This window comes from Strongylocentrotus purpuratus, unplaced genomic scaffold (genome assembly GCF_000002235.5).
Source record: "Strongylocentrotus purpuratus isolate Spur 01 unplaced genomic scaffold, Spur_5.0 spur5_scaffold_1, whole genome shotgun sequence".
Classification (NCBI taxonomy): domain Eukaryota; kingdom Metazoa; phylum Echinodermata; class Echinoidea; order Camarodonta; family Strongylocentrotidae; genus Strongylocentrotus; species Strongylocentrotus purpuratus.
This window is the reverse complement of record NW_022145594.1, coordinates 16,752,683-16,766,643: the sequence shown is the minus strand read 5'-3', so window position 1 is coordinate 16,766,643 and position 13,961 is coordinate 16,752,683. Positions and strand designations below refer to the sequence as shown.

At 41.6% G+C, this 13,961-nt stretch overlaps 2 protein-coding genes across 2 annotated transcripts; both read left to right on the top strand.

The window, feature by feature from the left end:
- Positions 1-3,959: 3,959 nt before the first annotated feature.
- LOC115921256 (craniofacial development protein 2-like) lies at positions 3,960-4,754 on the top strand. The gene has a single exon (XM_030978556.1). The coding sequence runs from the start codon at positions 3,960-3,962 to the stop codon at positions 4,752-4,754; it is 795 nt and encodes a 264-aa protein (XP_030834416.1).
- Positions 4,755-4,829: 75 nt separating this feature from the next.
- LOC115921255 lies at positions 4,830-5,429 on the top strand. Its single transcript, XM_030978555.1, has one exon. It carries the CDS (start codon positions 4,830-4,832, stop codon positions 5,427-5,429), a length of 600 nt encoding a protein of 199 aa, XP_030834415.1.
- The last annotated feature ends 8,532 nt before the right edge of the window (positions 5,430-13,961 follow it).

The window sequence follows — 13,961 nt, the reverse complement described above, 5'->3', positions numbered from 1 at the left end:
TACGTGTAGGTATGAGGGTGTTGCCAAACGACTGTATATATTTGGAAGTCATAAAGCGATCATATTAGTGCTGCTGCCAAACGTACCTAACAGACGTTGATTCAGCATTTGACTGTACATGATCAGCACCCCGATACACTTCACGCACATATCAAACCTCGTTTCATACCGTCCGGCTTATTCGTACCGATAAATCAATGACAACGAAAGTCTAAAATTGTGAATGCCTACCTTTTTGTAGAAATGACCAGATTTCCAATACAGCGATGGCAGATACGAGCACCTCCATTACGCTGCTCTTTGTATCGCAGACTTGAGCTCTTAGAAGGGGTAACAAAATCGCGTAATCAAAATGCAATGTTGGTTAGATCGTTGTAAACTTAGCCTTGATGATTATGCTATTATAATGATTATACGCACCTACTTGAAAGACTGACATACTTTGTCTCTGTATCTTAATAATTTCTCATTATCAAATGTATTTGTTAACTAAGGGCCTACTTGTCAGTGTGTTTGCTGTGTATCTGTGTTGGTGCGCGCGCATGTGTGAGAGTATTTGTGTGTTCTATATTCTTTAGCTTAGTATGTCCATCATCATCATCATCGTCAACTTCAGGTGGCGCTGTAAAGCGCTGCTGTGGCCTTCACGAGAGTACGCCATGCAACTATTTCACCTGCAATTTGTGTTGCACCTTTCATCCTTGTCCAGACACTTTCTTGATATCATCAGTCCAAGATATTGGTGGACGACCTCTACCCCGTTTTCCTTTGACTGCTTCTTACAGTAATCAGAGATGCCAACCGTGACGGTTTCGCCGTATTTTTTACGGTTTTAATGCTCTTGTTACGGCGTTACGGTAAACAATCAAAAGGCTACGGGGAAACGATAAATAAAAGTACATTATAGGGAATGCCGCCTTATCACATAGCCTCCGTACACAGCGCTGCATGTCGTACGCAATTACTCATAAGTTCACTGAATTTGACTACACTGGATAGGCACTTTCGCGCACATGGTCCGTCCGCCGCCATCTTGTTTAATTCCGACACAACACGGCCGCCGTCATTACTGTTTTGATACTAGTAGTATACTACGTGCAGTCGTGCATTTTGGGGGGAGCATGGTGGTGGATGATCGTGCGCGCGGCGCCTGCAATACCCATTCAAAGTATAGGAGCGAAGACTTCAGTGATTCAGCGGGCGCATTGGGGCGCATTGCAAGTGCGGTATACGGTGTGTTGTTGTTCATGAACGCCGGGCCTAGCGGCCTGGGATGGTGTGTCTGTGGTACTGGTGAGTGTAGTCTAGATCTATGTGCTTTAAAAACATGCGCTAACGTGCATAGCCATATGTAGAAGTCTATTGCGAAACAACTACGTGTGCTGTCGCAATGAATTTAGTATGCGTGTGAGTATTTGCTTCTGAACACTTTCAGATCTCCTAACAATGTGCCCAAAATAGTTGAGTTTTCTTTCCATGATTCCCGTTTTGATGGTCAAGTCTGTTTCAATCTTTTCCAGGACCCGCACATTTGTCTTTTTATCTTTCCATGACACCTCAACAGCCTCCTGTAGCACCATATTTCAAAGGCATCAACTCCCTTTCTGTTATTCTTTGTCATGGCCCAGGACTCACTGCCGTAAGTAGCAATAGAGGAAGAAGTTGCTTGAAGCAGACGAACCTTCAGATTGAGAGATAGGCCTCTGCTCTTGCAAATGTGAGACATATTACTGTACTTTTATCTTATTATTACTCGTAATCTTATTTCCAGCTACGGTGAAGTCAGTGTTATTATTATCTCTATCGACAACCATTATTTTTGTCTTTTTGGTGTTTAGAAGAAGGTCTTTCTCTTCACTTGCCTGTTTGATGCGATTCAACAAATAAATCAGCTCTTCTCTGCTGCTGCAAACGAGAGTGGTGTCATCAGCATACCTTAGGTTCGTGATCTTTTTACCTCCAAACTTAACTCCCCCCTTGAATCCTTCCAGAGCATTTCTCATAATGTCCTCAGAGTAAATATTAAAAAGGTTAGGAGACAATATACAGCCTTGACGTACTCCCCTGCCAATTCCAAACCAGTATTGCCATTACTGGTTCTCACTGTTGCTTCTTGGTCATGATAGAGGTTTTTGATCAGTTTAATGATGTGACTTGGGAACCCAATCTTTGCCATTGTATTCCACAATTGAGAGTGGCTCACACAGTCAAATGCTTTGCTATAATCTATAAAGCACAAATAGAGGGGATGCTTGTGTTCTCTGCATTTGTGTAATATGTTTCGAATGTTGACAATCTGTTCTCTTGTCCCTCCACCTTCACGGAACCCTGTTTGCTCATCTGAGATCTCGGCTTGCAGTTTGACTTTCATTCTTCTGCTAATCACCTTCAGAAGTATTTTGCTTGCATGACAAATCAAGCTGATCGTTCGGTGATTTGCACAATCTTTCGGATCTCCCTTCTTTGACAATGGTATAAAAAAAGCTCTACACCAGTCCTAAGGCCAATCCCTATTATTCCAGATATTGCAACAGAGACGCCACATCAGGTCAATACCTTCTTCACCTGTGGCCTTCCACATCTCGGAAGTCAAGTTGTCAAAGCCATGGGACTTGCCATCATTCAGTTGTTTCATTGCAAGCTCCACTTCTGATCTTAATGGAGGGGGCTCCATATCATCACTTTCCTCCCACTGAGTGTCAACTTGTTCCTGTGCAGCAAACAACTTGGTACTATACTGCACCCATCTTTCCTTCATGTCTACATTCCCCGTCAGTGTTTTGCCATTTTCATCATTAATTACATCCAGTCTTGGTATTCTTTTCTTTGTGATTTCTTTCACAATTGCAAATGCTGCCTTGGAAGTTGTTCTTGTGACGCTCTAGGTCTTCACACTTCCCCCGATGTAATTCCTTTTGTCCTCCTTCACACTACTTGTAACCGCCTTGTTGAGTCTCGACCATTCTCCTCTATTGTGTTTTGCTTTTGCCCTCTACCTGTCATCAGCAATGGGATGTGATTCTTTGCTGCATATTAGTATGTCCATCCCTTGTGTAAACGTAATATTTTTGTTATTTACCTCGCCATATTGTTAATGTATGTATTTTGTTGACTATAGGTCCCTGCTCAAAAGCTTAGCTTTCTATAAAGGGGTCATTAAGCCAGTCACGTTATGATGTAATCAAGTTAATATATGTTGATTAATTATTTTTGTATGTAATAGGGCTCTAGATAGGGGTAACAGCTTTGATGTCTGGCTGCTGCACTCTACCTGGTAGGGTGGACAGGTATCACTGCTCCTCATCCATCTCCTAAATCTCTCACGTGCTGGCTCCAAGCGCCACACCCCGGAACCTCGCCTTAGCAGGCGTGCTAAACCCCGTGAGGGGGTGATGTTAACACGGCATCACTGGGCGAATGACCTTCACGAAACAGGTTACCGGCCAAGGCGGATGAAGTTCCCTCATGAACTCAACGGCTACGTGTTCAAGATCAAGGCGAACCACCTAAATGGAGGATATCGGATGTGGTCTGGCATGGAGAGGGATGGGCTCCGCCATGCGACATTGCCCAAGACACACTACACGAAGATGACAACCACAACTCAATTTATACCGGCTCGGTCGTCGCCCGGAACAAAGTCCGCACCTTCCGTTGCTGGCCATCAGGACGGAGGCGAAAAATATGTTACTGATGGACCAAAATCATGACGTGCCAGAAACAATATCACTATTGGCACCTGGAATGTGAGGTCACTGAGAGCAGCAGGAAAAGTTGAAGAACTAACGCACGAAATGGAGAGATAACGATGGAATATCCTTGGACTATGTGAAGTACGTTGGAAAAACTTCGGAGAAACGTCTACTCCAGAAGGCCACAAACTCTACTTCAGTGGCAGTGAAGTCAGACATGAGCATGGAGTTGGATTCCTCATTCACAAAGACACTGTGAATGCCATCATGGGATGCCGACCAGTCTCTCGTCGACTCATTACCATTCGTCTGAAGGCATCGCATTTTAACATCACCATCATCCAAGCCTATGCCCCAACCACTGACTACGATGACGATGTAATTGAAGACTTCTATGATCAACTGCAAAAAGTTATAGACCAGACGCCAAAGAAAGACATCATTGTAGTGCAGGGCGACTGGAATGCAAAGATAGGAGAGGACGCAAGCAAGAACTGGAAGGGGACATGTGGCCAATATTGCAACCATGAAACCAACGAAAGAGGCTTGAGGCTCTTAGAATTCGCCAAATATAATTACCTGAAGGTGGTGAACACATTTGGCCAACACAAACCATGTAGACGTTGGACATGGCACAGTCCAGGCGGACAATACCACAATCAGATCGACTACATCATGGTCAAAGGACGCTTCCAGTCAAGAGCGAACATCGCAAAGACCAGGAGCTTTCCAGGAGCCGACGTCGGAAGTGGCCATGAGCTTGTGACGATGACCTTCAAACTACGCCTCCAAAGGATGAAAAGCCAGGGCAACAAAAGGATCAGGTCACGTCTTGAAAAACTCAAGGACCCCAACATCGCAGAAATTTTTCGAGCAACGATAGGGGGAAAGTTTGCTCCACTCCTCGTCCTTGGTAATCAGGACCCCGAAATAGACACTCTGATCAACAGATTTAACACTGCCGTGACAGAAACAGCCAGCGACATCCTTGGCAAACACCGACCAACAAAGAAGCCCTGGGTCACAGTTGACATACTAAAGCTATGCGACAAACGCAGATAACTAAAGCCAAAAAAAAGAATATGGCGGAAGGTGTAAAATTATACAGAGAAGTTAACCAGCAAGTTAAAAAAAGGCATGGAAAAAGCTAAAGAGACATGGATTGAAGAACAATGCCAAGGTATCGAAGAAAACCTGCGGGAAAATAACAGCAAGAAAGCCTACCAGCTTGTGAAAGAACTGACATGCTCGAAACAAGGGAGAACTACTATCATCCAAGACAAAGCAGGGAAATGTCTAACAGGAAAACAAGATATTCAAAAGAGGTGGACAGAGTATTGTTCCGAATTGTATACACACACAATAATAGGAGATCCCAAGGTGCTAGATGTCCATCCACCAACCAACAATGACAGCTACCCTATCCTACGGGAAGAAGTTGAAGCCGCAGTAAAATCTCTGAAGAAAGGCAAGTCGGCAGGAGTGGACAACATTTCATCGCAGCTGGTCCAGGCAGGAGGAGAGGCCATGATTGATATGTTGCTCATCATCTGCAACAAGATCTGGCAGACAAGAGAGTGGCCATCACCTTGGACTCAGTCCCCGATCATCACTCTCCCGAAGAGGGGCAACCTACAACTATGCCAAAACTACCGTACCATCAGCCTGATCAGTCATCCAAGTAAGGTCATGCTAAGAATTCTCCTGAATAGACTGAAGCCACAAGCTGATGGATGACGCACTAAAAGACCATGCAGGAACATTCAGCATCGGAGGCAGGACAATTACAAACTTGCGTTTTGCTGACGACATTGACGGCCTAGCTAGACAAGAGCAAGAGCTAGTCAACTTGGTAAAGCACCTTGAAAAAGCCTCCACGTCATATGGCATGCAGATCAGTGCAGAAAAGACCCGGTTGATGACAAATAACACCAATGGCATCAGCACCGACATTACCGTAAATGGCAAGAAACTGGAGACAGTCCGTAGCTTTAAATATCTGGGAGCTATAGTATCGGATGAGGGATCCAAACTTGAAGTTCTATCCATATTTCTGTATGCATGTGAAACGTGGACCCTAACAGCAGACATTGGAAGAAGGATACAGGCACTGGAGATGAGATGTTTCCGCAAACTCCTCGGTATCTCGTATAGAGATCACATAACCAACGAGGTAGTGAAAAACACAATTGAAAACGCAATCGGGCCGTATGAAGACCTCCTGATCTCAGTAAAAAAGACGTAAACTGAAGTGGTACGGGAACGTCACACAATCATCTGGACTGGCCAAGACTATCCTACAGGGAACAGTACAGGGAGGAAGACAAAGAGGTAGACAGAAGAAACGATGGGAAGACAACATCAAAGAATGGACTGGCCTTGACTGGAACATCATACGGAGGAAAGCTGAGAACCGCGAGGAATGGAGGAAGCTGGTTGTAAAATTTACAGTGGTGCCCCAACGGTCAGCCAGACTACGGGACAGATGAGATGAGATGTAAAAGATTATATCATGTTTTGATTAAAAAAAATGAACTTGAGCTAATGTTGTATATGATTCAGCCAATATTCTTAAAATTGATGATTGTTATTCTTGGTACCTCGGCTTTTTATGATCCAACTAATAAAAAACGAGTTACCTCTCCCGATTTTCTCTAGTTTTTTCTTGAATAACGGGTTCATACCCCACTAGACAGTCGGACCATGGGTATGATAAGCGACCAGAAAATGTACCGTCCCCTCGAAGAATAGGTTCGATGTCCTTGCCGATAAACTGTCACTGATGCTGAGCCTTCTACTTCGATGTCGACTAGTGACAAGATCAACGAGTAACGAGTAGGGCATCACCAACTCCGCTTGTCTGAGTTACCTGATACTGTCCTTGTAGGCACTAACGCCGTGCCTTCTACTTCGATGTCAACGAGCGACAAGATCAAAGAGTACCGAGATAGGCATAGACAGCGACATCGCAAACAGATGTTAGGACATCGTCGACGCCATCATGAATTGAAGGAGAGCTCCAGATGTGACGTTGTGGTGGTGGGGGACTCCATGGTCAGACACATAAACGGCGAGCGGCTTTCACGGAGGAACATAAATAGAATGACCTGCATATTTCAACCTGGTGCTATGGTGAAAGATATCGCAATTTCGCCGCCTTGTGAGATGCCAAAGCCCAGCGGCGAACTAATAATTAACGCAGTGACCAACAACATTGTTGAAAGTGCTACTGAGCAATGTTGAACACGAGATGGCCGTCCTTTGTGAGTCTGTGGTTGCTGAAGAGTGCTTAGTCACCATCACAGGCACCATACATCGCAGATGGAAGAGTGCGGACAAGAGCAGGCGAGTCGACGAAATCAAAAGAACAACTGGGGATTCATTCACAACTCAAACATCAATGAGTGGCAACATCTTGGGCAAGATACATCTGGTATACGTCTCCTGGCGGCCAACCTCTTTCATCATAACTTCAGATGCCAGTCGACAAGAGGTCAAAATAGAGCTCCAACTCTAGGTCAGAAGTCCTATGATGATACAACAAACAAAATTTCTTTAAAAAATGCCATTCGTATTAAAAAACACACTTTTGGTTGTGTAGCAGGACCTATTTTAAATGTATAAAAATCAAAAGGTTTTCATTTTGGTGAGTTTAATGTCAATAATATAAGAAATCACATTGTCTAATTTTCGTTATAAACGAAATTTCTAAAAAAAATGACATGCGTAAATTAAAAACTTTTTGTTGTGTAGCAGGACCTTCTTTAAATGTAAATAGATCAAAAGGTTTTCATTTTGGTGAATTTAATGTAGAACAACATAAGGAAATCACATTCTCTAATCAGTTTGTAAAAACACTCGGGGGTTTATTTTAGTAAGAACATGAAACTAGCTCATGAAAAAACATGGTAGGAAAAGGTAGAACATATTGAAAACCAAATTAAACAGTTAGTCCGTGGGCCAGAGGGGCAACCGTGTATTCCCCTATGATCCTACTTCTTGGGTGTCATTTTGTTCATTGGGATCTATTTTATCATACAAAATATGTTCCCAAGAAAAAACTCATTTGGACATTGTTTTTTTTGCCCCTTATTTGAAGATATGTAAAAATGTCAGTTTTTCGTGTTTTGCACACTTTCTTAGGGTTTGTGAATTATATGCTTACATTTTACCCTGTTTCTCAGCAGATATATGTCTAATCTCCACCAAATCAATAAACAATCATTGTTGATCATACAATAATAGGTAGACAAAATTGTATATATTAATTTATTTTATTGTCTTCAATTATTAATGACGTCATAAATTTGCATATATTTTGATATGCACATTTCTGTCTCAAAACCTGTCAAAATCACTTGAAAGTTGTATTTTGTCTGCTATTATCATGAAATAAGTTTGTTAACCCCCTAATTTGGTCTAAAATTATTCGCTGATAATAAAGTTATCTGATATTTCCCGCCAATAAAAATTCAGTATCAGTCAACTCATGTAGACATTGTTTGTTTGCCCCTTATTTGAAGATATGTAAAAATATCATTTTTTTGTGTATTGCACACTTTCTTAGGGTTTGTGAATTATGTGTTTACATTTTACCTAGTTTCTCAGCAGATATTAATCTAATCTCCACTAAATTAAGAAATAATCTTTGTAAAGCATACAAAAATAGGGAGACAAAATTATATTAAGTTATTTCATTGCCTTCAATTATTAATGATGTCATAAATTTGCGTATAGTTTAATATGCAAATTTCTGTCTCAAAACCTGTCGAAAATCACTTGAAAGTTGTATTTTGCCCATATTTTCCCCATACAGCCTCTTAGCCATGGAGTGCTTACTCCAGACATCCAGAAGAACTTGAATAAGTTGTTTCTTATTCTCATCATTCGTTAGGAACTGCTTCCAGTCAGATGATCGTTTGGTCTTGCCTCCTTTAATCATCCTCTTCTCTGCACACCCACGCCGTGTCCGTTTACTTGGCTTCACATAGTCTGACTTGTACATGGCTATGCTGAAGATGACATCGCATTTGGACAACACTACATTGTGAATTTTGATGCAGCTATTGTGGAAGTTTGCAGGCATCTCTTTTAGGTAGTAGAACATAGCTTGACCCTCTTCCACTAACAAGGTCTTGTCAGTAGGTGGGGGTTGCGAGTTCTCTACATCCGTCAGTAGCTAGTTTAGGCCCTTAAATTTATCTGTCATAGCAAAGAAGTTGTTCCAATGTTCCAATTGAGTAGGGAACAGGGGCCAAATAATATTCATGATTTCCCGTAGATCAAGTTGGCTGCCAGAACTTTGTGCCTTTACCATCAGCTGGAAAGCAATGTCCCCTTGTTGCTTGTACTATATTACTTCTCGTTGGTCTCTGCCACGGTTTTGAGCTTCGGGTTCTTGATGGGGTCAGAGAACAATGTCTTTTTCTCTAATCGCTTTCTGGTCTTTCCATGTTGTAACTGCATGCATGACATCTTTCTCAACCTCAGCTGGAACGCGGGCACCGGAAGAGAAAACGTACAATCCATTCTTGTCATCAATATCAACAGGATTGAGGAAGCTCTTTACATCATCTATGGCTCTTTTTGTTTACACATCCCTCACTTTTCCTTATCTGAGTCGATTGTTGCTCTCTGTGTTTATTTCCACGGTGAGCCTCAAACGTCATATCTGCATGTGTTCGAGCCCACCTCTGATATGCACTATAGTTCTCTATTATGCCAGAGAGACCGACACCACTACAACCCCCCCTTTCCCCGCGAGATTTGTCATGCTTCATGATTATGTCCTACATTGTCTTGTCGACAGCACATCGGTTCCCTGGAATGAGTGACCTGGCAACACCCATTGCACCTATTTCGAGCAATGTCATGGTACCAGGATGTGAATCTGTAATGTTTCCGAAGAATACAGCAAGGTAGGTCAGATATCGGGAGTAATTGAACGTTCTTTGGTACATTTACGTGCTACTGAGGGTACTGTGCTTTTTGAAGATTCAACTGTTTTATTGTTAGAAATCTCCTGCAGCATAGTCCCTGGGCTGTGTGGACAGAGCCAGAACCACTTAAGCTTGAACTGTGTTGGTCGAAATTGTCAAAGTCTGAATGAAAGACTGATGGCTCCACGGGATGGCGGACTACCTGTATAGGTAGAATACTGGAAGTCTGCTTTAGCGCTTTTGCTATGGCAGATTCAAGCTCAAGTGAAAATGAATAGCTTTCTGAGTGAACAAGGCGATTCATGAGTGTGATCGATTGAGCACTGCGTAAGAGATGTCTCAGAGTCATCCATACCAGAATGTGTTTGGACATTTTCCACTTTCCATTTGTGACTGCCCTACATAATATTACCCAAGAGATCTGACAAGTCTAGTCACTCTTTGCGACGGTCGAGATGGATTTCCACTCAACAAAGGGTTCAGGAACTTCTCTAGTTCAGTGGGAATCTAGTCATCTATATAATGGCTTCTGCGGTTGAGGGCCGGGGAATAACATTAAACTCTTCAAATGCACTGCTTATTATTCTGCGGAGGAAAAGTGCTACATCAGAAATTGTATTAACAGAATGAAGCTCATGAGTACTTTGTATTGCCTTGTCTAGTCTCATTCCAGTACTATAAACCAAAAAGCTTTCGAACTTTCCCTTAGCGCTTGCTTCACAAAGGGATAGTTTACCCTTATATGCTTCATGCTTTTTAAACTTACTTTTCAGCTTACCTGCTCTGTACTTAGGATTAGCAAATGGAGTGTCCTTTAATTCATCTTTGTACTTCTTTGTAAACCTTACACCTACCTGATATTTCATCATCTACACGTCTACTTATCCTGGCAAATGCTTTCTTGTGGGCTACTTCCATTGTTCTCTGTTTAGCTACTTCATCGTACTTGCTACTTCCCCGTTTATCTGGTTCTTAGTTTGCCACATATTTCTTCCGCCAGCTCATGTGATATCTTGCTTCTGCAGCAAACAGATCAACTCCCAGGATTATCTTCGCAACATCTACAACATTTTGCTACCCACCAAAATCTAACATTGACGTACTTTCTGTTGTCCAAGAGCTTTTTACTTTGATTGATTGTGGGGCTTTAAAAAAAAGAAGAAGATACAATCAGGTTTGAAGATAACTTCATCAATTGACGATCCTGGTTCTGTGGCATCAGATAAGGGCTCTGACAGTCGGTTTAGATTCTTGGTAAAAAGTTGGTTGCAATCACGATGATTACTGTGCACATCTGAAATGTCTTCAAGAACGAGGTTGCATGCTTCTTCCATTGCTCATTGCGTCAAGTCAGTTGAAATTCCTGAAATTGTATCCCGTATACGTTTGTTCATTCATTTGTATAAACAACAAACCTATGTTCAATTCAATTTTCAATTCAATTTTTCAATTTCAATTTATTATTTCATAAAAAAATCACATACAATATATATACATTGAGAATTGTGCTGGATCATTTACACCCAATAAAGCCGATGGCTTGAGAGAAGTGGGTGGACCCATAACATAAATGACAAATGTGGAAAATACAAAACATTAAAATTTACAATAAAACAAAATGCAAGACGTGTACAGGACATTACAAACTAAAACACAATAATAATACAGAACGATATAATTTATATATGTTATACAGCATATAATGGGATCAATGTCCAACTGTTGAATAAGTTGGCTTTGTCTGATCCCCCCCCTCTTCAGGCTGACACATGTTTATAACTATACAAAGAAACAATATTGTATGTGGTAATGTATTGACTTCAATTTATAAACATACAAGAAATATATATCATCCTACGTATGGACAGTGAATGAAGATCACAGCATTTTAAATATCATTTAACTTCACAATAACAAAGGAAAGCTGTACAGAGTGCTTCCCTTCATGATATCATATATAGAGAAAGAAAGTACATTGTATTTCAAATAGTGTGCATGTGTTATGTGTATTTTCGGGAGAACTTGAATTTGATTTGATTTAGTTTGTTGTTAACAGGCTAGCCCCAACAGTAATTAAAATACTGCTTTTAAACTTTTGTCTTTTTAAACAGGAACTTTAATTGAATGTACATTATATATACGCAATGTATTAATCGTAATATGCGGGGGAGCGGGAGGGTAAGGGGGCCCGAGGATAGGAGTTGACTGATACTGAATTCTTTGCCGTAAACATCAGATAACATATCAATGAATAATTTTACACCAAATTAGGGGGTTAAAAAACTTATTTCATGATAATAGCAGACAAACTACATCTTTCAAATGATTTTTGACAGGTTTTGAGACAAAAATATGCATATCAAAATATATGCACATTTTTGACGTCATTAATAATTGAAGACAATAAAATATATTAATATCATTTTGTCTACCTATTGTTGTATGCTTTACAAAGATTACTTTTTAAATTGGTGGAGATTAGATTAATATCTGCTGAGAAACTGGGTAAAATGTAAACACATAATTCACAAACCCTAAGAGAGTGTGCAAAACACGAAAAACTGACATTTTTCTCATCTCATCTCATCTCATCTGTCCCGTAGTCTGGCTGACCGTTGGGGCACCACTGTAGATTTTACAACCAGCTTCCTCCATTTCTCGCGGTTCTCAGCTTTCCTCGGTATGATGTTCCAGTCAAGGCCAGTCCATTCTTTGATGTTGTCTTCCCATCGTTTCTTCTGTCTGCCTCTTTGTCTTCCTCCCTGTACTTTCCCCTGTAGGATAGTCTTGGCCAGTCCAGATGATAGTGTGACGTGTCCGTACCACTTCAGTTTACGTATTTTTTACTGAGATCAGGAGGTCTTCATACGGCCCGATGGCGTTTTCAATTGTGTTTTTCACTACCTCGTTGGTTATGTGATCTCTATACGAGATACCGAGGAATTTGCGGAAACATCTCATCTCCAGTGCCTTTATCCTTCTTTCAATGTCTGCTGTACGTCCACGTTTCACATGCATACACACATATGGACATGACCAGGGAGCGCATGATCAGTCTGATCTTGGAGCTGATGGCGATGTTTTTGTCTGTCCAAATGACTTTTAGTTTAGTCACTGCAGCTGTGGTGTGGGCTATCCTGGAGAGTACTTCAAGTTTGGATCCCTCATCCGATAATATAGCTCCCAGATATTTAAAGCTACGGACTGTCTCCAGTTTCTTGCCATTTACGGTAATGTCGGTGCTGATGCCATTGGTGTTATTTGTCATCAACCGGGTCTTTTCTGCACTGATCTGCATGCCATATGACGTGGAGGCCTTTTCAAGGTGCTTTACCAAGTTGACTCGCTCCTGCCTCCGATGTTGACTGTTCCTTCATGATCTTTTAGTGCGTCATCCATTATTCTCTCTAAAAAGATGTTGAAGAGAGTGGGGAGAGTAGACACCCTTGACGTACTCCGATTGTGGTTCGGAACCATTCTCCTATGTTGTTGTCAAGGTAGACTACGCTGGTTGCCTTGTCGTATAGGCATTCCATGATTCTGATCAGGTTGGCGTTGATGTTATACAGCCTCATGGTTGCCCACAAAGCTGCATGCCAAACTCTGTCGAACGCCTTCTTGAAGTCCACAAAGACGTGATAGAGGTTTTGCTGGTGTTGCAGGTACTTCTCACAGAGTATTCTAAGATTTATAATTTGCTCAGTTGTGCTCCTTCCTACTCTAAAACCTGCTTGTTCCTCTTTGATGATCTCTATTCAGGAGGATTCTTAGCATGACCTTACTTGGATGACTGATCAGGCTGATGGTACGGTAGTTTTGGCAAAGTTGTAGGTTGCTCTTCTTCGGGAGAGTGATGATCAGGGACTGAGTCCAAGGTGATGGCCACTCTCCTGTCTGCCAGATCTTGATGCAGATGATGAGTAACATATCAATCTCCTTTTGCCTGGACCAGCTCCGATGAAATGTTGTCCACTCCTGCCGACTTGCCTTTGTTCAGAGATTTTACTGCGGCTTCAACTTCTTCCCGCACGATAGGGTAGATGTCATTGTTGGTTGGTGCATGGACATCTAGCACCTTGGGATCTCCTATTATTGTGTGTGTATACAATTCGGAACAATACTCTGTCCACCTCTGTTGAATATCTTGTTGTTCTGTTAGACATTTCCCTGCTTTGTCTTGGATGATAGTAGTTCTCCCTTGTTTCGAGCATGTCAGTTCTTTCACAAGCTGGTAGGATTTTTTGCTGTTATTTTTCTGCAGGTTTTCTTCGATACCTTGACATTGTTCTTCAATTCATGTCTCTTTAGCTTTTCTCATGCCTTTTTTTAA